The sequence below is a fragment of the Artibeus jamaicensis genome, unplaced genomic scaffold, assembly GCF_021234435.1.
Source record: "Artibeus jamaicensis isolate MK-2021 breed Jamaican fruit bat unplaced genomic scaffold, CSHL_Jam_final contig_469, whole genome shotgun sequence".
NCBI classification, from domain to species: domain Eukaryota; kingdom Metazoa; phylum Chordata; class Mammalia; order Chiroptera; family Phyllostomidae; genus Artibeus; species Artibeus jamaicensis.
The window spans coordinates 1,169,873-1,191,227 of record NW_026521847.1 but is presented as its reverse complement, the minus strand read 5'-3'; the positions used below and the strand labels follow the sequence as shown (position 1 = coordinate 1,191,227).

At 47.7% G+C, this 21,355-nt stretch overlaps 1 protein-coding gene and 1 pseudogene across 4 annotated transcripts; one reads left to right on the top strand and one right to left on the bottom strand.

Annotated features, from left to right (window-relative positions):
* Window positions 1–28: 28 nt before the first annotated feature.
* On the bottom strand, window positions 29–17,712 carry DHX16 (DEAH-box helicase 16). 4 transcript variants are annotated; one of them, XM_037141325.2, is made up of 20 exons: window positions 17,321–17,712; window positions 15,955–16,199; window positions 15,693–15,855; window positions 14,868–14,924; window positions 11,821–12,075; window positions 11,440–11,643; window positions 11,170–11,361; window positions 10,413–10,523; window positions 10,127–10,242; window positions 8,430–8,640; window positions 8,148–8,246; window positions 7,884–8,036; window positions 4,150–4,290; window positions 3,793–3,955; window positions 3,575–3,693; window positions 3,404–3,471; window positions 2,599–2,761; window positions 2,347–2,508; window positions 1,312–1,485; window positions 29–256 (listed from the first exon to the last, which is right to left on the bottom strand). In XM_037141325.2, exons 1-20 carry the CDS (start codon window positions 17,525–17,527, stop codon window positions 128–130), a joined length of 3,132 nt encoding a protein of 1,043 aa, XP_036997220.2. In that variant the 5' UTR covers window positions 17,528–17,712; the 3' UTR covers window positions 29–127. The 4 variants fall into 4 exon arrangements, 3 of the variants coding, with proteins under 3 accessions (XP_036997220.2, XP_036997221.2, XP_036997222.2); XM_037141326.2 differs by lacking the exons at window positions 29–256; window positions 1,312–1,485 and having other exon boundaries at window positions 2,415–2,508; window positions 2,637–2,761; XR_005081964.2 differs by lacking the exons at window positions 29–256; window positions 1,312–1,485; window positions 3,404–3,471 and having other exon boundaries at window positions 2,422–2,508.
* Window positions 17,713–18,602: 890 nt separating this feature from the next.
* LOC119046353 (40S ribosomal protein S2-like) lies at window positions 18,603–19,916 on the top strand (annotated as a pseudogene).
* Window positions 19,917–21,355: the final 1,439 nt, after the last annotated feature.

Genomic DNA, 21,355 nt, shown 5'->3' with positions numbered 1-21,355 from the left:
TTTCCATGTCACTTTATCTGGTTTCTAAAAGTTTCCATAAGCTTTATTCTAAAACTTTTAATAGATATTAAATAATGTGTAGAAGGAAAAGGAGCTGGTGTTGGGTTCTGATTATGTCTCCGTTTCTTTACCCTAGTTCTTCACGTGTCTTGCCTGTTTTTTTTGGCATTTTCTTAGCGTGGGGATCTTCTAGTTCCTTGGCCTTATAATAGTGGGGTGCCACCTCCAGAAGCCAACTGCTCTCAATCTCCAATACCTAGAAGGGAGGAAAAAAAACAGAGTTCCTGTCTTTCCAACCTAGATTGTAATGTGTGTATGTTCAAAAGAAATTCTTCCCATCTTACTGCAGGACTAGGGGGAAGATGCAGGGCTCTAATACTATACAAGGGGGATCCAAAAACCTGTCCCAGAAATTATCTTCTGCAGGGCAGGCACCTTGTAGTACAGGCTTCCCCCACTAGGTGAGTGTTCTGGGCGCTCCTCCGTTGTCAGTATACCAGCTGGCATTGTTAGAGGCTGTGTGGCTTCAGTGAATTTTTTTTTGAAGATTGTCAATGTATTTGCCCATTGCATGCCCAGTGATTTACCAGGACACCTGTCTACACACCACACTGTTCTGCAGGTCATGACCCCTGTGCCCCACCCTCTCCTATTCACCCAGTTCACCCCAAGCAACTTTTTGTTTGCTTCCCCAGATGGAAAAAGTCAACTTTTTTTTGTTTCCCTGGATGAAAAGTCCTCATTCTGCTGATGTGGAAAAGGTGAAACAAAAATGGCGTAAGCACTAAAAGGCATCTAAATTGATGAGTTCAAAAACTTGAGCAATGGAAAACACATTTCGATAAGATGTATTGCATCAAATGGAGAGTACTTTGAAGGTGACTAAAGTTTAAACATGTAAGAATACACAATTTTTTATAACTAAATTCCAGGTCTTTTTGTGTCCCCCCTTGTACACCCCAATGGCTGTCACATTTCTACGTTATTCAGGATTCCAAGTAGGCTATTCCTAAAGAAATAAACAACAACAAAAAACCTTAAAAACGAAGACTATAAAGTACGCGCTCAGGTTATCACCCAAACACTGTGACAACAGCCATTTAAATATTCAATGAATAAGTATGCAATGATCATATCTTAGAAGATGCCAAGTCAGCTGTTATGGTGCACTTCTATTTTATCCTAACTTAAACCAGCATGTTTTCCGGGTTCTCTGTCAGTCCCAGCACATTGAACCTGGGGTTTTAGCTTGCCAGGATACCACTTGTCTCTACAATTTCCACCTGCCCGGGCAGGGGATGGTCCCCTCACCTGTCTCATGAACTCCTTGGTGGTCAAGACAAGTTCATGGTAGAGCAGCCAGCGAGGCTGTTCCTCAAAGAGGGAGGAGTTGGGGTGAATGAACACTGTCTGTTGTTGCTTCACTGTTCGGTAGCCACTTCGAGTCAACCGTGCTGTGTGATAAAAGTAACCGGCAGTGATGGCCTAAGGAGCAGGCGGGAAAGAATGTCAATAGAAAAGCCAGACACTCAGGAACCCTCAGCACTCACTACCTGTTTTTTTTTTTTTTAATTTATTTATTTATCTACCTATCTTTAGAGGGGAAGGAAAGAGGGAGAGAAACATCAATGTATGGTTGCCTTTCATGCATCCCCTGCTGGGAACTGGCCTGCAGGGAAATGGCCTGCAAGACATGTGCCCTGACTGGGAATTGAACAGTGATCCTCTGGTTCACAGGCCTGTGCTCAATCCACTGAGCTACACCAGCCAGGGCCTCACTATCTGTTTTTAATTCAGGCTTCTGGAGGACCTGGTAAGGGATGCATGAAGAACCCACTGAGAAGTAACCTGCAGTAGTCTGGGCATAAAGCACAGGAGAGGACTCCTTCCACAAGAAGAGGGCACAATCTCAGGCTAGAGAGGCTGCCAAGGTCCCAGAGGGAGGCTTGCTCCTTGGGAGACCCTGGGTGGACTAAAAATGCTAACCTTGTGTTGGCCAGGTAACTGATTTGACTTGGAACATTGACCCATACACCAAAAGGTTGTGGGTTCGACTGCCGGTTGGGGTACATAAAGGAGGCAATAGATCAATGTCTCTCTCTCTTCCCACTTCATCTCTCTAAAATCAGTAAATACATCTTTTTTTTTTTTACCTTTTTTTAAAATTTATTTAGTTATTTTTCAAGTACAGTTTTTTTTTGTCAATTTCTCCCATCCCAGCCCCCCCTCCGCCCCGTCTCCCCACCTCCCTCCCATTCCTCCCCCCCAGTCCTCATCCCTGTGTCTTTCATACTTGTTCTTCAGTAAATACATCTTTGAGTGAGGGTTAAAAAAAAAAATGCTAACCTTGCGTACACGGATATAGTCGCCCTGGCAGGAACTGAGACCAACTTCCACACGCTCTAAGAGTCCCTCCAGCTGTTCCCGTACATCCCGTGCTCGGCGCATAGATCTGAACTGGACAAAGTTCTCGTAGCACCACTGTGAAGAGTAACCACTCTCAGCCCACTGTGAAGAGGTTTCAAAAGCGGGATAAGTATACAATAGAACCAGAGTCCCCCATGTCTCCCTCATTCCCATTTACCCAAGCCCAGTGACCTGTGTATAAACGTTTAGCAAAACCAAGTGGTCCCCACCAGGGAGGAAGAAGTTGACACGGGCATTGTCAGCATGGACGACTTTGTCCTTGGGTCGGTAGAAGATGGAATTGTTGACAGACAGCATGGCAGCTACTGTCAGAATCTCCTCTGAACAGCTGTACCTGGGTCAGAAAGGGGAAAAAAGCATGAGAGTTCAAAGCAAGCTATAAGAACAGACACACAGTGGGAGGAAGTGACTGTCATGTGATACATGTGTCCTCACATGTGAACTGCTGATTAGAATAATGGCTACAAATCAGACTAGATTTGGTGGCAGCAACAGCATAGGGGTCAAGGAGGCAGGGCTGCGGATGACTGAGTTACAAAGGAAAGGACTGGGGCCTCTGAGCAGTCCGCAGTAGGCAGGTAATGCATTAAGTGCACTGGGAAAGCCTAGTTCCTTTAAACTCATGTGGTAACTTGACTTCAACTATAGCATTTAAAGGTAGTCCCTCCACAGCCACATCTAAATGCTCCAGTCTGCAGCCTTAGGAATGAGTAAGTCCCCATACCAGCCCTCACTCAGCACTCCTCACAGATGGAAAGTCTTTCACTTCCATTCATGCACCCAAATTTTCTAAGTGTTTCCCATTTGATATCGTGATCAAGGATAGCATAGTATCTTACTGGCCCTAATAATTTGTCATTTGTTAAAGAATAATATGGTACAGAGAAAAAAAGCAAGAAAACAAAGACGGCCCCACAGGCAGGAGAAGCAATGGCCAGTTTGTGGGCTGAGAGCCCAGTTGGAGTGGGGGACTCACTTCTCAGAGGCCAGGATCATTTTAGACAGCATGGGGTCCACTGGCAGCTCTGCCATCTTTCGACCAGACTAAGAAGAGATAAGATTGAAGCCGGTCCTATCTCAGGTATCCTCCCACCACTCAAGGGGTGACACCTTTATCCTACCCCAGCCCAATGCCCTCCCACCTCACCGTGGTGAGCTCCCCAAGGTGGTTGAGGGCTCCCAGAGCATACAGCTGCTCCAAAGCCAGCAGCAGAGTCTCATAGGGTGGAGGGTCCAGGAAATCAAAGTGCATGAGGTCATGGATCCCTGCACAGAGATATGAGGGGTTAGAACAGAGCCCTCTACAAAGACTGGTGACTCCGGTCCCATCTCCCTCTCTCAGGAGAACTGGGGGACCCCACTCACCCAAGCTCTTGAGCAGCAATACAACATTGCCTAGGCTGGTCCTCTGAATCTCTGGCACCGTGGTCTCTTCCAGCTCATGCTGATAGGCCCAAGCGGTATACAGACGGAAGCACTTCCCTGCAGCCACCCGGCCTGCCCGGCCAGCTCGCTGATTGGCTGAAGCCTGGAAAGAAAGCAGAGGCAGGCTGGCTGACAACTGGGTGAGAGAAAGAGAAAGGGCAGTATTTACACAAGACATTTAGGAGGGTGTGATTCCATCCTCTAACAACCCCACACAGGCTTCTGAGTGGGACCTTCCTATGGACTCATTCCACCTCCCACTGCCCCACGGAGACCCCTACTGGAGCCCAGGCTGACCTTGCTGCAGGGTGTGACCGTGAGTGATTCCATTCCTGTGCGAGGGTTGTAGCTCTTCTGCTTACAGAACCCTGGATCCAGCACATAAATGATGCCCTCAATCGTGAGTGAAGTCTCGGCAATGTTTGTTGCCACAACCACCTGAGTGAGAGGATATGGGTTACTCAGAGAACCCAACATCCTAGTTATGTAGAAAAAGTAATCCTGGAAGCTGTGGAGTAGACAAGCAGGGGCAAATAAGAGGCAGGAGCTGAGGGGGTTAGTGTCCAAAGTCACAGAGGGGGACAAGCCAGGAGAAGGGTGGGAGAAACAGGGATCAGAAGAAACACAATATGGAAAGGAAATAGAGAAGAGGGTTAATGGGTTTTTCAGAGATAGGATATGAGCCTATCTGGGTTCCTGCCCCCCCTTCTCTACCAGCACTTTATAGTCACCTTCACACATTACTGCCTGCAAAAGCCTAACTTCCACTCCTAGCCTTCCTACTTCTACTCCTGCCTGGGTTACGTGGCATCCCAGAATGGTCCTTTTATTTATTTTTTTTAATTAATTTATTTTTTATTGATTATGCCATTACAGTTGTTCTATTCCCCTCCACCCTACCCCCTGTCCCCACCATTAAGCCTCCTTTAGTTTATGACCATGTCCCAAGTCCTTTAGATTCTATATTTCCCATACTATTCTTGCCCCCCCCATCTATTTTCTATCTACTGTCTATGCTACTTATTTTCTGTACCTTCTCCCCCCTTCTCCTCCTCCCACTCCCCTGTTGCTAACCCTCCTTGAAATCTTCATTTCTATGTTTCCACTCCTGATCTAGCTGTCCTTTTAGTTTGCTTTTGTTTTAGGTGTGGTTGTTAATAACTGTGAGTTTGTTGTCCTTTCACTGTTCATATTTTTTTAACTTCTTTTTCTTTGATAAGTCCCTTTAACATTTCATATAATAAGGGCTTGGTGATGATGAACTCCTTGAATTTGATCTTATCTGAGAAGCACTTTATCTGTCCTTCCATTCTAAATGAAAGTTCTGCTGGATAGAGCAATCTTGGTTGTAGGTCTTTGGATTTCATGACTTGGAATATTTCTTTCCAGCCCCTTCTTGCCTGTAAGGTCTCTTCTGAGAAATCCGCTAACGTCTGATGGGAACTCCTTTGTAGGTGACTGTCCCCTTCTCTCTTGCTGCTTCTAGGATTCTCTCCTTCATTTGAATCTTGGCTAATGTAATGATGATGTGCCTTGGTGTGTTTCTTCTTGGGTCCAACTTCTTTGGGACTCTCTGAGCTTCCTGGATTTCCTGGAAGTCTATTTCCTTTGCCAGATTGGGGAAATTCTCCCTTATTATTTGTTCAAATAAGTTTTCCACTGGTGGCTGTTCCTTTCCCCCTTCTGGTACCCCTATAATTCAGATGTTAGAGCGTTTAAAGATGTCCTGGAGGTTCCTAAGACTCTCATTTTTTTTGAATTCTTGCTTCTTGACTCTTTTCTGTTTGGCCATTATTTGCTTTCTTCTGGTCCACTCCATTGATTTGAGTCCCAGTTTCCTTTTCATCGCTATTGGTTTCCTGTGCAATTCCACTCATTTCAATCAGTTTCGCCTTCATATGTTTCTCTAATTTGTGGCTATAATCAACTAGTTCTGTGAGGATCCTGATCACCAGTGTTTTAAACTGTGCATCTGAGAGTTTTGCTATTTCTTCACCACTTAGATTTATAGGCTCTGGGGCTTTGAGATCTTCTTGAGCCATTTTTGGTCTGTTCGCGCCTGTTAAGTATGAGGAGCGGAGCCTTGGACTCCCAGGTCGCTGGGCTGTGACACTGTATGTGGGGGCATGGTCAGAGTGGGGAAATGGTGGCGCGGCCCTTTCCGCTGCCACTCGCCACTGGGGCCTGCTGGGTCCCGTCCAATCGCCCACTCCCTCACTTGTCTATCCACACACGAATGCGTGACCACAGTCAACCCGCAGCCCTGCTCCCTCGCTGTTTCCCCGCGGTCGCTCGCTGAGTTGCCCACCACGTCCAACCCTGTGCCTGGGTTCCTCACGCTCGAGTCCATCTGACCGAGTTTTCCTGTGCAACCCCGCTCTGCCAGGTGCTGGTTTTGCCCCTCTTACCGGTCAGGCTGAAGAATTTGTTGTTATGAGACTTCCAAAAAGTTTAACTTTCTGTATTCTGGCTGTGTTTTCTGTTGCTAATATTTTGTTGTCTCTAAACTTGGTTGTGTGAGGAAGCACGGCGTCTCCACCTATGCCTCCATCTTGGCGGAAGTCCAGAGTGGTCCTTTTAAAATGTGCACCCATGCCCTGGCTGATACGGCTCAGTGAACTGGGCACTGTCGCACAAACCAAAAGGTCGCCTATTCCTTATCAGGGCATGTGCCTGGGTTTTGGGCCAGGTCCCCAGTTGGGGGTATGCAGGAGGCAAGTGACTAATGTTTCTCTTGCACATTGATGTTTCTCTACCTTTCTTTCTCCCTCCCTTCCCCTCTCTTTTAAAAAAATGAAGTAAAATGTACACCTGTCACATTACTCCACTATCCTCCAATGGCTCCCCATCCTACATGACATTTTATCCAAACCTGTTCAGGTGCTGAGTCCTCTAGCCTTCGGCTGCCTTTCTGCATTCCCCAGAACCATGTTCCCTGGCCAGGCAAAGCACACTCCTCAGTCCATGTTCAGGTCCTTTACAAGAGTCCATCCCTCTGCTGGATGCACTCCTCTCCAGGATACCAGCCTGGCTCCCTCCTTCACCAAGTTAAGGTTTCTGCTTCACTTTCACTTTATTAGAGAGGGAGGGGGTTTCCCTACACTCCCAGGAGAATTCCTCCATGCCATGTTGCAGTCCCACTGAGAGTTAGCCTCCATCTACCTAGGCTGCACTGTATCTCTTCATAGCAGTTATGACAAATGCACATTGCATACTGAGATGCCCACTGTCTCCTGATTTACACTAGATTGGAAGCTCTGCAAGGCCAGGAACTTTGTTTTGTTCATCACTGTATCCTCATGCTCCAAAACAGTGCCTGGGGGGGAACCCAGTCAATATTGGTTGATGAAAGTTACACCTTTGCTCAAAAATCCTTTGATTGCCATTCAATTGTCTGAAGTCCAAATTCTTCTACCTGCACCCAAGGGCCCTCCTTAATCGAGTCTGAAGTTGGTTTTAGCTTGGCTCCCACTGCTTTACCAAAGGAACCTTCCACTGAACCTTGCACTCTGACCTCAAACATATCTTATGGTTTCCTCTGACCTCCTTGCCATTTTTCCTTTTTTTTTTTTTAATTTTAAGATTTTATTTATTTATTTTTAGAGAGAAAGGAAGAGAGGGAGAGAAATATCAATGTGTGGTTGCCTCTCACATGCTCCCTACTGGGGACCTGGCCTGCAACCCAGGCATGTGCCCCGACTGGGTTTCAAACCAGCAACCCTTTGGTTTGCAGGCTGGCATTCAATCCACTGAGCTATACCACTGAGCCAGGGCCTTGCCATTTTTCTTAAAGATGCAAATCAAACCCCACCTCCCAGTTCACCAAAGGCACCCCTTTTCCTCATGTATTCGGCTACCTCTCAGTCCACACTGTACTCATCTTCTCTCTCCAGAGGTAAGTGACTGACTGCTCCTGAGCCTGTGGCCGCAGCAATGCCCAGGATACACGTTCATAGGGTAGGTACACCCTTTCTTTCTCACTGCTACTTGTGGAACCACAGGGGTGAAAAAAGTAGGTTTCTGCAACTTACCTTCCGTGCCCCCTGCGGCGTGGGCTGGAAGATGCGCGCCTGCATGTCAGAAGGCAGATTGGCATAAATGGGTAGCACCAGCAGCTCCCTAATTTTGGAGCCCAGGCGGCGGCAGCGATCCTGAAGCATCTCGCAGGCAGCCTCAATCTCCTCCTGGATTTGGGGTGGAGAGAGCAGCAGGAACCCAGAATCACAAAGCCCACCCTGCCAGCCTCATCTTCCCCTGGGACACAAACACCATTGCCCCTCCCCCACCTCACTCACCTGCCCTGTCAGGAACACTAGAACATCCCCAGGGGGCTGGGTCACATGAATCTGTAGCACAGACACTACGCAGGCTTCCAGGTAGTCAGCCTCTGGAGCCTGGGGTAGAGGAGAGGGCTCAGGAAAGCCACTAGCTCAGGCAAGCCTCCTCCTCTCCTCCCAGCTCCACACACACTTTATCCCAGGTCCCCTTTGCACTCTCCATTCCACCCTGCCCTCCTTGGGACAACCTCCCCCAGCTTCACATCTCACACTTAAGCCCATCCTCCCTGAGGGGGACACCTTGGTATAGAAGATGTCAACTGGAAACCGGCGTCCAGGGATTCGGAAGACTGGAGCATCATCAAAGAAGGTGGAAAAACGGGCAGTGTCCAGTGTGGCTGAAGCCACCAGAACTTTGAGCTCAGGTCGGAAGCGAGCAACATCTTTGATCAATCCAAAGAGGATGTCTGTGTGCAAGGTCCGTTCATGAGCCTCATCCACCATCACCACACTGGGGAAGGAACGGGGAGCAGTGAGTAAGGAGAGCTGAGCAATGCAGTTCCCTGGAGGAAGGTACAGATGGAGGCAGAGTCCAAGGGTAATTGTGGGAGGAGGGGGCTCTCAGAGAAGCGAATCACCCCAGTTAAGTAATACCAAACAGAAAGTTGGAGAAGACCAAGTTGGCAGACTCTCAGCTTGGGCAAACAACAGCTGCCAATTTTAGATGGATGGAAGTTGAAGCCAAGCCAAATCAGATACCCCCTCGGGATCAGAGACAAGAGTCTGTTAGAGTCAACAGAAATAAGAGTATCTGTTTTAACAGAAAAAAAAGTGAGGGAATGGCCTCTTTCAATAAGGCTGGCCCCCCAGTCTCGGAGATGCACCTGTGCCACCAGAACAGCCCAGAAGCTCCCAGGCCCCTGAGGGGCCATTATTGCACATCACTGTTGGGCCTGCTGCCTTTTATAGAGAGAAGGCTGGTAAGCCTTCTTAACCTAACCTTAGAAGCTTCTGCAAGCTTGTCTTCAAAATTAGTTATATGTGTGCACCTTCTTTCTCCTTGCTTTAGTCTTTGTATTTTTGATGGCAGCCAAGCCTGTCGGACCTCACTGCCAACCTCAAGCCTTTGTGCTTAACTCTGTCCCTGATGATGAAGCTCCCAGGTATTTAAGCCTGGGGTTGATGGGAAAATCCCATACCTCAAATACTCTTGTATCGGCTAACCTCCCATGGGTTCTCAGAGATTTTTGGAAGTGCTGTGAAAGGTCAAATCATAACTGTTCTATGGCGGCACTCTGAGGACCAGAGTCCACATTTTTGGGGACCAGAAATCCACAGCTCCTACTTAGTTGGCCTAACCCCCCTCAACATGATGCTTATCTCCCCTCACGATGACTTCTCCCCTAAACACATGGTCATCATCCAACTTCCACTGGGTCAATGCAGCACTGAGAATGCACCATTCACGGACGCAGCAATATCTGACACTCTACAGCTTCTTGGTATTGAGCTGAAATTCATCTCCCTGTAACAATGGTTCCTAGATGTGCCCTCCGGGGTCACACAAAACAAGTCTGACCCCCTTTTCCATGTAAAAGCCCTTCACATTTCTAGAGGTAACCAGGTTGTCTCCCTTGAGTTTCTCCCCTGTAAGCTGAACATTTTAAGTTTCTTCGGGTGGTCTTCACATGGTTTTTCAAGTCCCTTGCCACTCTGGAAACAACTAGCAAGGGAAGGAGGGACTTTCTCTCTGTATCTTCTGCCCTCCAGCCCCATCTCTATGGTGCATGGAGGCCAGCTCGAAAACTGTCAGGATCACAAAGATGCAAGAACTGGTGGATTCATATAAAGACAATGACCCAACTGACAGGAGGTTGGGGCAGAAAGAAGAGAAAAAGGTCAAAGTTAAGGACCGATGGAAGGCACAAAGGGGGAGGAGACCCTGCGGGAGGAGAAAGTGGATGGTTCTCCTGTGGGACGCTAGACCCTGTCTATACCTGTAACTTGCAAGGTCGGGCTCGGAGAGGAACTCTCGGAGAAGCATCCCGTCTGTCATATAGCGGAGGACTGTTCGCTCTGATGTGCAGTCCTCAAAGCGGATGCTGTAGCCAACCTGTTGAGGGGGCCATTGATGATGGGAAGTAGGCTGGTGTTCCCTGAAGGGAATGCAGAGCTAGAGGACAAGGGGCCAGTGCCTGGACTGTGGGGTGGGAACCTGAGGGCAGTGTGGGCAGAGTTCTAGACCCATGGGGCTCCCCCCTCATCAGTCACCCCAGATCTCACCTCATTCCCAAGCTTTACACCCATCTCCCGGGCCACTCGGGCAGCCACACTCATGGCAGCCACTCTCCTGGGCTGAGTGCAGGCAATCTTCATACCATTCTTGGTATAACCCTGAATAACAGAAGAAAGGTTTTACGTCGCTAAATATGGCCCTGGGGCCCAGGACAATTCAGATAAAAAAGTTGTAAATGCAGGGCAGGTGGAAAGGAGGGAACAGACTGACAATGAAATCCATATAGGGAGGCAAATGGATAGAATAGCAGACCCAGGGCCCTCAAAAGGGTCCTCACCCATCCCTGGCAGTCCCAGCCCTTTGGGGAATCAAGTTCTGGGGTCGGCATGATTTGAGCTGGGAAAGGACAGGACAGAGCAGCAGACTCAGAAGCAATGGGAAATGAAGGTCCAAAGGAAGGAAAACAAATCCTTTCACTCTTCACTGTTTGGACCCTGCAGAGGAGCAGAGGCCAAGCTGGATAGGAGTACAGGGTCCGTGTTCACACACACCCCACCATCGGGTTATCTACACTCTCTTCCACTATGAACACAGGGAGTGTCTACCAGTCAGAGGCACTGTGACAGGAAGTGAGAACAGAAATGTGTAAAGGATGGTTCATAGTCTCAAGAACCTCACCATTTAGTGGAAAATGACTAAAATGGAGGTGAGCAACTCCTAAAACTATCAGGGAAAAGGAGATGTGACAGGACTGTACTTGTCAATGGGTGAGACCCAGCAGCCTGGAGGATGTGGGTGACATACCTCCTCAAAGAGATACTGTGGGATTTGGGTGGTCTTTCCCGAGCCCGTTTCACCCTCAATGATGAGGACCTGATGATTAGTAATAGCAGCCAGGAGATCCTCCCGGAACGGGAACACAGGAAGGCTTTGGCGGATGGCCTGGATGGACTCCTTCTGTTGGGCCTGGGTACAAGTGGGTGGAGCTGATGGCTCCTGAGAAGGAGAAAAGGGGGCATGAGCTTTAGGACCAGCTTCCCATCTTCTTCACAAAGTCCCAGAGCTCTGCCTCACCTCGTCACCCTGGAGCTGAGTGGCCTGGACAAACTCGATGGTCTCCTCTTCCTCTAGTACCAACTGATACTTGGGCTCCTGGGAAGCAGCATCTCGGGCCCCAAACTTCAGGGAGGCAGCCCCCAGTCGGGCCTCCTCCCAGCGCCGCTGCTCCTCCCCAGGGGCACCTGATTCCTCCTCCACCAGATCCACGGCTCGTGCTGGCTGTGCAGAGAAGGACACATGAAGACACAGGCTGCCCTCTCTGCCCAGTGTCTTCTTCCCCATCAGGACCCTGGCCCACTGGGAAAGGGGAGACAAGGAAGGGGCCAGCCCAACATCCTAACACCCCCCTCCCGCAGCTCGGGGACCAGGGCTAAGGTGGATGCCTCTTCGCCTCACCTGTCCTCGGGTCTCCTCTGGCATGTGGTAGCGACTGGTGGCCTCCAGCTTCTCCTGCTCCCCCGCCGCTCGGTACTCCCGGGCCAGATCCCGCACTCGCCGCTTGTATTTCAGTTCCCGCTGCTCATGTTGGCTCAGCTCCACATCCCCAAAAAGGAACTCCTCATCCGCCAGTTCAGCCTCTAGGTCCTCAAGCTTCTCTCGCTCCCGCTTAGCTAGGTACTCTCGACGAGATTTCTTCCGCAGCTCAGGAACCTGGTCAGCACAGGATAGTCAAATCCTCGTCCTGCTGGAAGGGCAACCCTTTCCCTACCTGCTTGTACTAGTGACAGACTCTGACAGACTGGAATGAGAACCTAAACGCCAGTCCTGTATCTTTTCTTTGCAATGTGCAACCTAATGCTGTGGCCCAAGCAGGGCCTATGAAGGCCTTGTGCAGACCGCATACACCGCCTTCCAGCAGCAGTATCCAGCCAGAAGGTCCTCTGAAGCAGCTTTCACCATCTCTATCAATGTAAGTGTATTAGAGAAACTATTTGAATATTTCATATTTTACTCTTCTATTTTATTTGAGTTACTGAAAACGGAGAAAACAAAAGGGCTCATCCCAGCATTTAGAAGCACAGGTCTCAAACCGAAAACAAGTGAGAAATGGAAACCAATGGAGGCACCAGTAGTAAGTCATCTTCACCCCAGACAGATGCTCCCTGATTATAAAGTGAATGATTGTAGTTTGGGGAAGGGGAAGGACAGCATCAGAGAATGGCTCTGTGAGGCAAGATGCAACTGGAATGCTAAGCTGCCTGGGACAACTCCCTTCATACCATGTGTCATTTGGCTTCTACCCATTTCCTTTGATACATGCTTCTCAGGACACACTGTAGATGACAGAAGACTAGCCATATCCTTAAGGCCTTTCTCAGTTCTCACCCTGGATGGAGACAAGCTCTTCTACTGCAGTGGCAAAAACCTGCCATAGCTGCCCCTGGGGGTTTCAGTTCTGTTTAATTGCTGGACTTTTAGTGTTTGTTCTATGGACACTTAAAACAGAGTTTATGCTCATGACCTAATTTGAGAACCATAATAAAATACTCCTTCAGCCTGATGGGTGCGATAAATGGATGTCTTTTTAAAATATGGGCATACACTCTGACTGGTGTGACTCAGTTGGCAGGGCATCATCCACAAAATGAAAGAGCCCCAATTCAATTCCCAGTCAGGGCACATACAGGTCCTTCATCAGGGTGCATACAGGACAGGAGCATAGATATTTCTCCCTTTCTTTCTCCCTTCCTTCCTCTCTCTCTAAAAATAAGTAAATAAAATCTTTAAAAAATAAAATAAAATATGGGCAGAAAACCATGGCAATTGTGTACCAAAAAGAATAATATGCAACTGTGAAACACTTAAAAATAAAAATTCATGAGTAGAATGTGACACCTGTACACACTAAGAATGGGAAGGAAACTTCTGTTACCAGTAAGGTGACTGTTACGCCTGACTTCTTACTCTGAAAATTAGTAATTAACAGGAAACAGACATTTTGCCCTGCCTGTTAAGAAGGAATTGTAGCTCATTTCTAGTTCTTGAGAAAAAGCTGTTTACATAAAAAGATCCAAAAATCTCCATTTTACAATCCCCAATTAAATAACTGATTCAGAAAAGGTCAGCAGTGGTTGCTGGACCCATTAGCTGAAAGACTGCAGGAGAAAGGACATCTGCGATGGATGCATAACTGGGTAGCATGTCCCCTGGACAAGATTCAAGGGGAGTGCACAGCGCCACCCAAGAGGTGTTGCTGCCACAACTGTTTAATATGAGTCTGGACAAGCTTTAAACCCAATTTCTACTTTAGAGGAAGCACAGGGCACAGAAGAATTTACCACCACAAGATAAGGATGAGATAAACCCAGAACATAGGATGTGGTACCAGATGAGACAGAAAGAGAGAAAACAATCAAATGCAATCCATGGCTTTTCTGGATTCTGCTTTGGAAAGAACGATTAAAGACATTTTGAGGTATGTAGGGGAATTTGATTGGAGATAGGTTCTTGCTTTATACATGAGAATTACTATTCATCTTCTTGGGTGTGACAATGGCATATGGTTTTAGGGAAGAATGCTTTTATTCTTATGACGATGGGATAAAATGTCATGATGTCTAAAACTCTTTTAAATGGTTCTAAAGAGGGGGAGAAGCCCACATTTACACAGACATTGCAAATATCACACAAATTTTTAATCCAAATAGTCTGTATGAGTGTTCATTATACTATTCAACTTTCCTATTTTTCCCTAAAGTTTTCACAATTGGAAAAACAACACAAATTTAATTCAGGCAAATAAAAACACTGCACCAGTACTAAGTTATGTGTCAGAAGTCCCTGACCATAGTCATTTTGTGGGGTGAGACATGACATGGAATGGTCAGTCAGGAGACCTGATGGCTACTAGGCCATTCTTAGGACACCAAGAGTCTCAATTGTTTTGGTAAATCCAAGTATAAGCTTACTTGGAAAGACCAGGCCTTTGAAAAACTGCCTGTCCTACCCAGATGCACATTAGAACAAGTCCAGTTCATCCATTACAAGGGCTCTGTTCCTGTACAGTGGGAAGAACCACCCAGGAAAGCAGAGGGAGACCACAAGGCCACATGGGAGTCGGAGGGTGAGGTGGCAGGAAGGTACATGGACCTGGTGTACACAGGCTGAATGGTCAACACATCCCTGGGCAGTGGGACAGCTGGCCTGCCCCACCTTCCAGCTGCCTTACATCTTGTTAAGTCTCACATTTCTCTCACTAACACACAGGATGAGCTGATCTAAAAGAGTCAAGGAAGGTTTTGGGGTAGCTTCATTCCCTCTACAACTTAAAAGTCTATCCTTAGCAGGCTCTTGCCAACCAAGCCCTCTCCTCCAGAGACCCAATACTCCATCAGCAATCTCAATATACTTCCTTTTTATCTCTTCTCCCTACCCCTAACCATGCCATCAGAAAGTCTTTCTTTCTGCCTTCTGATCTTGGCTTCCTGGGGACAGGGACTCACCATGGCTTTCCGGTCTTCCTCAGCCATCTTGAGGCGCTTCTGAGCCTCTTCATAAGCCTAGGAGAAGAAACCAAGAGTGGAGGGGTGTGAAGCCAAAATTCCCCACAGCCACAGCTATTCCTCCTCCAAAATCAGAATGATCATTCAGATGTTTCCTAGCACAAAGAAACATACCCTTGAGCCCTAGACAGGTGGCTCAGTTGGTTGGAGCATCATCACACACACCAAAAGGCTGTGGGTTTGATTCCCAGTCAGGGCACATACCCAGGTTGCAGGTTTGATCTCTGGTCAGGGAATGTGCAGGAGGCAATTGATAGATGCTTTTCTCTCACAACAATGTTTCTCTCTCTCTAGAGTCTATAAATATATTCTCAAGTGAAGATTAGAAAAAAAGAAATGCCCCTTCTTTACTTTTTTTTAAGGTTTTATTTATTTATCTTTAGAGGGGAAGGAGAGAGGGAGAGAAACATCAATGTATGGTTGCCTCTAGTGCTTCCCCTGCTGGGAAATAGCCTGCAGGGAACTGGCCTGCAACCCAGGCATGTGCCCTGACTGGGAATGAAACCGAGATCCTCTGGTTCACAGGCCCACGCTCAATCCACTGAGCTACACCAGCCAGGGCAAGAAATGCCCCTTTTTAGATAGGAATCTCTATCATTACAGGATCAGCAGAGGACCCAGAGGGATCCTCCCACCACAGAAGTGAATATTCCACTAGAGGCATTCCCTTGTCTTCCAGGATATCACCATCTCTGCCATCACACCACCTTCAGATTTGACCCAGAGATCTTCCTGTGGATTACAGAACATGCTGTTCCTATGCACCTTCTTGTCTGACCGCTCCAGGACATTGCGAGTCCGATCCTTATCCCGCTGCCGAACCCGCTCTGCAAAGGCATCACGCTCCTCCAGGTCCTGAAGGCGCTCTCGTTCTGTCCGCTCCCATTCATCCTCAGATTCAGACTTCTCTGTCTGCTGTTTGCTCCCCCTGCAGTTCAGCCCAGAGGATTAAATGCAGTTCAGCCCAGAAGGTTTATCATACTATCAGCTACCTGCCCCATCCTCTCTCACCCTACTTCTGACTTACCCTGTCTTCTTCCCTCTCTCAGAAACCTCTTCCTCTTCTTCGTCTTCCTCCTTCTGGCATTTTTTCCTTAAGTGTTTCCGTTTTTTACGCTTCTTCTGGAGACTGTTCCCAGCCCTACCCACAGTCTCCTCACTGCTATCCTCACTGTCTTCTAGCAACTTATAAGATTGGTTCTTCTCTAGCAGGGCTCGGGCCTCTCGCTCAGCTGCCCGAGCTGGCTTTTCTACCACTGTCTTCCGTGGTACCTGTCAACAGAGGGGATGTGAACAACTGAACTCTACCCTCTTTGCCCTGTTCCTAATGTAAAGAATTACTTGATATTAAACTTCCGCCCTTCACACTATGTTCATCAGCATGAACAGGAACTCTCAGCTTCTAAACTTCCTCTCAGTCACTAATTTAACAAACATTTATTGAAGCCTGTCCCAGGATTTGTTAGGTATCAGAGTACAGAAATAAACAAAATAGACAAAAATCCCTGCCCTCATGGAGTTTACATTCTCAAACCCAATTTTCAATTGCTCAGCCTGTTATTCCCAATGATTGAGCCAGTGCCACACAAGAAGTGACATGCTACAAGAACTGTTTTGCAGAGGACTGTCACAGGCCTGGCATTGTACCAGACTCCAGAAGGGATTAATGTAAAGTTCCTACCTCATATCACTTACATTCTAAATGCATCTCTCGCTAAACACCAGATAGAACAGCCACTTAGGCTATTTACCATTCTCTGAACATGCTGAACACTTGTACTCTTACTATATACCTTCTGAGTACCTATTCTGTAAGGTGCTCTATTAGATGGCAGGAATACAAAGACAAGAAATACATAGCTGTCCTTCAGGATCTTACCTTTCATTCCTTTACTCCTCCACCCCTCTCTATGTGACAATTCCAGAATATCTTTGGACCTGCTTACCACGCCCACCTTCTATACTCCCACAGCACTTTCCACACCTCACTACTCAAAGTGTGGTCCTTGGACTGCAAGCATCACCTGGAAAACTTGTTAGATCTCTTAGAAATATAGAAACTAAGAAACCCCACGCATCCTAGGCCTACCGAGTCGGAATCTGCCCTTTAAGAAGGGCTCTGGTTGAATGTACTGCATATGTTACTCAAGTTTGAGAAACACATTTGGCCCTCCTCCATCTTCACTGAGCTGGACGTCCAACACGTAGCACAGTGCCCAGGCGACAGGAGACAAAATCTCAGTGTTTGTGAACTGAGCTCATTACTTAATTCCCGAAAGCACCGTTAGCACCGCCACACCTGGACAAAAAGTCTAGGGTCCCCTCCCCTGCTTCACCTCCTCTCCCGCCTCGCCCACGCCGGCCCGCTCCAGTTGCTTCCCTCCCCTCCACACCTTGTTCCAGAGTCTCAGCGCGAAATCCCGGGCAGGCCCGCTAACGTCCAGGGTATCTGTGTCTCGAAGGCGCTGCACGAACTCCTCCGCCGAGCCGCAACGGTGCGCGGTGCCGATCAGGAACTGAGCAACGTGCCGCTCGCTTAGTCCCAGCACGGAGTGCAGCTCGTCCTGCACCCAGCGCTCCAGCCCCGCCGGCGTCATCATGGCGACCCACGCTCCCTGTGCCCAGCCCGAAAGGGTCTCTAGCAGCCTCACTGTCGGCCGGACGGATCGGAAGGCTGGAGCCCCGGACCGGAGCCTCAGCTCCGCAAAAGAGATGCCTTACCTACTTAAGAATTCCGTTTCCAACAGCCCGAAGCCGTCTTCCCCGACCGCAGAACCGGAAGCGGCCGCACTTTTCCGGTCTGCGTACTACGGTGGCCGAGCGAATTCAAAGTTCGCGGAACTGTATCATAATTCAAAATGAAAAACTTTTTCGTTTCCGCTCTACAGAGTATCTTAGCCCGTGGACCCTTCACTCGCCCATTTATTCAACACATACTGAGCGCCTAGTGTGTGCTAGATACAATTTTAGTCACCGGGGATATAGCAAAAAACAGTCAGACAACAATCCCTGTCCTGGCTAGTGTGGCTCAGTGGACTGAGCAAGGGCTGCGGACCGAAAGTTGTCGGTTTGATTCCCAGTCAGGGCACATTCCCACTTGGGGGCTTGAGAGAGGCAACCGATCGCTGTTTCTTTTGCACATCATGTTTGTCTGTCTGTCTCTCTCTCCCCCTTCCCCCTCTCTCTTAAAAATAAATAAATTCAATCTTTAAAAATTAAAAAAAAAACTCCCTCAGTGAACTTATGTTTGAGGGGGCAGATAAAATAAGTAACAAATAAGACTTGTAAGTTCTGTAAGATCTATGGAACACCCCCCCAAATGCAAGGTGTATGCGAATCAGATCAGATCCATGCTTATTAAAGATTAACTCATACTGATTAGAAGTGTCTTTTGCTAGGACCCGTCCCTGCAGCGGGAGTAAATACAGGTTAGGTGTAAGCGAGGACCTCCCAGCAGGAAGGAAAGGAGGATGGAATCTGGGGAAAAAAACAAAGGTGCTTTTCTTGATGCTATCTCAGAAAGCAATTTTAAAAGATCTCCAAACTATGGAATGTGCGAATTGTGTTCTGTATTTTTGCTAATAGCTAGAGATATGTACCGGCGGCTGCTTGTTTAGAAATAAGCAGCTCCCCGCCCCCCCCCCCTCCGCCCGCCCCGCTGCCAGGAAACACCGAATGGCAGATGATGCCGGTGTTGAGGAAGGGCCCAGAGGCTCCAGGGGCTCTGGAATGGATGGCCTCAGCGGGCTCTAGTGAAGGATTTGGCAGCGGCATCCTGGGCCGAGGTAGTGGCCAGGGTCAGGGTCGAGGCCGGTGGAGCTCGCAGAGGCAAGAACGTGGACAAGGAGCACATCCCCTTCACCAAGCTCGGCTAAGCCACCTGGTCAAAGACGTGAAAATGAAGTCCCAAGAGGAGACCTATCTCTTTTCCCTGCCCAACAAGGAATCTGAGATCATTGACTTTTACATGGGGGTTTTCCCTCAAGGATGAGCGTTTGAAAATTATGCAGGTGCAAAACCAGACATGTGCAGGCCAGAGGACCCGGTTCAAAGCATTTGTCGCTGCCCTTGGGGACTACAATGGACATGTTGGTCTGGGTGTCAGGTGCTCAAATTCGAACCGGAAAAGCCTGCGTTAGTGCTGCCTGTCACATAACAGACCCAATAAGCAGAGACAGGGATTGAATCTTTGCGGGCACTTTATTCAAATGGCTGACATTCTGAGAAGACAGTGGGTTTGTACCCTAACGAGCTTATATTTCCTTTCAAGCTAGCCTTTTTATAACAGTGAACAGAATGCAGTGAGGGGTTTTGAAATTCAGGGAAAATTAGATGAAAAAAACTGCAGAGTTCTCACCCTGGCTGGTTAGCTTTCCCTGGGGGAGTTGGCGGGTCATATGTCCCTCCCTGGAACACAATAGCTCTGATGTCTCCAGCTGTGCCCTAGGCAGTGATCTTTAGCTGTGCCCCAGGAGGTCGGCCGCCTCTCTGGGGAGCGAGCGTGAGCCATACCTGCAGCTCCTGAAACAATAGCTTTAACATATGCATTACCTACTAGGCTTATTAACTATTTACCTTCAACTAAAATTTTCCAACTCTTGAGTCCCCTGTCAAAAAGGAGTAACCACTGTGGGGCCATCATCCTGGCCAAGCGCTCTATTGTCCCTGTGTGGTGAGGCTGCTGGGAGAACAAGGTCAGCAAGTCCCGCACTGTCCCTTGTAAGAATACTGGGAGCTGTGGCTCTGTGCCGTGTGCCTGCATCTAGGGGCACCAGCATCATCTCAGCCCGTGCCCAAAAAGCTGCTGATGATGGCTGGCATCGAGTGCCATGCCACCCTGGGCAACTTCGACAAGGCCACCTTCCATGCCGTCTCTAAGACCTACAGCACTCTCACCTCTGACCTCTGGAAAGAACCACGTTCGCCAAGTTTCCCTGTCAGGAACTCACTGACCATCTTGTAAAGACCTGTCCCAGAGTGTCTGTGTAGAGAACTCAGGCCCCAGCTGTGGCCACTATATATATAGTTTTATACAAGGAAAATAAAGTGAATTAAGCCTGTTTAAAATAAATAAATAAAGCAGAATGCCCTGACATGCCAAGGTTGTGGGGTAGATCTCTAATCAGGGCACATACAAGGGTCAACCAATAAATTCATAGATAAGTGAAACAATGGATCAATGTTTCCCTTGCACTCTCAAATCAATACATAAAAATAAAACTGAGCAGAATTTGTTAATTAGCTCTCTGCCATCTGACCTGTTTGACCCTGCTTCATACTTTAATGATTAATTGGACTTGTCAGACACTACTGTTAAGAAATGAAAAACTTATTTCAATTAACAGCCACTGGTAATTCCGTATCGTTGATGTCTTGGATGCATTTTTTGTGTGTCTGAGATGGACCGTGGCACCCCTGGCATCTCTGGGCTTCCTGCCTCTACTTTCTTGGGTCAAACAGAGGAGGATCTTTCCTAATTAGCTGCTAACATAAGAATTTTGCTACTCTCCATACCCATACCTCCTGTCTGTGAACTGACTCATTCTTTCAACATCAAGCTTGTTCCCCTGCTAGTAAATTAAAGACTTCTGGCATATGTTTAGATCAATATGGCTAACATATTTTGTTTTTAGTAAAGGAGAGCCTACTCTGATTAGGCTGAGGGAAGCATCCTCTAGTGATAGGGCCATAACTACTCAACCATGTCTTTACTAGCCTGGAGAAATTTAAAAAAAAAAAAAAAAGGACCTGGTAAGTAACAGATCTTCCACACTTGTAGAAGATAGAAATCCTTTGAAATGGGAAAATCTCTCAGTATCAACTACACTTGGGCAACAAAGCAATGGATCTTAAACCTTTCAGAAAAACCTGTTGTCTGTCAGAGGAGACCCTTTTCCAAGTCATTGCACTTCTGTACATACAACTGTATTTTTCAGATTACTGAGTGGTCCCGAGTCTTGGAGTTAGTGACCCTGGATTAACTAGTGTCACGCACTACCTGGCTGCTTGCATTGCAGTAGGCCTCCAAACACTGGAATCTATCAGTTCAGAGTATCCTCTGCTTCTAATTTCTTAGCTCTTTCCATTTACTGATTTATTTGTTGAATCATTCACTCTAGAAATAACTTTATCTACTTGGTGCCAGGCATAGGGTTAAACCCAACCAACAAAGTCTATCCTCATGGCACTACCCATGTCTAGTAGATACTTCAAATGCCCTTCCTCAAACCAGCCCTTTGAGAAACAAGTGCAGGGCTCTATCAACACTGTTTCTACACATCAGTGCTGAGTTCTTGGTTCATCCCCATTGGTCTCCCTTCCGACAGCATGGCCAATTCCTTTCCTGGCCAATAGGAGATGGCAGAGGCTTAGAAGGAGAAATCCAGAGCATTTTCCCAAATATACTTGTTTTTTTTCCTAAAGGAGAA

Bases quoted from the DNA above. Each gene is read 5' to 3' on its own strand.
- DHX16 (XM_037141325.2), bottom strand. From the start codon at position 17,527: ATGATGACGCCGGCGGGGCTGGAGCGCTGGGTGCAGGACGAGCTGCAC. The intron at 8,037-8,147 runs GTGAGTGAGGTG...CCCCAAATCCAG, and splicing joins TAGTGTTCCTGACAGGGCAG to GAGGAGATTGAGGCTGCCTG. The intron at 4,291-7,883 runs GTAAGTTGCAGA...CCTCTCACTCAG, and splicing joins CGCCGCAGGGGGCACGGAAG to GTGGTTGTGGCAACAAACAT.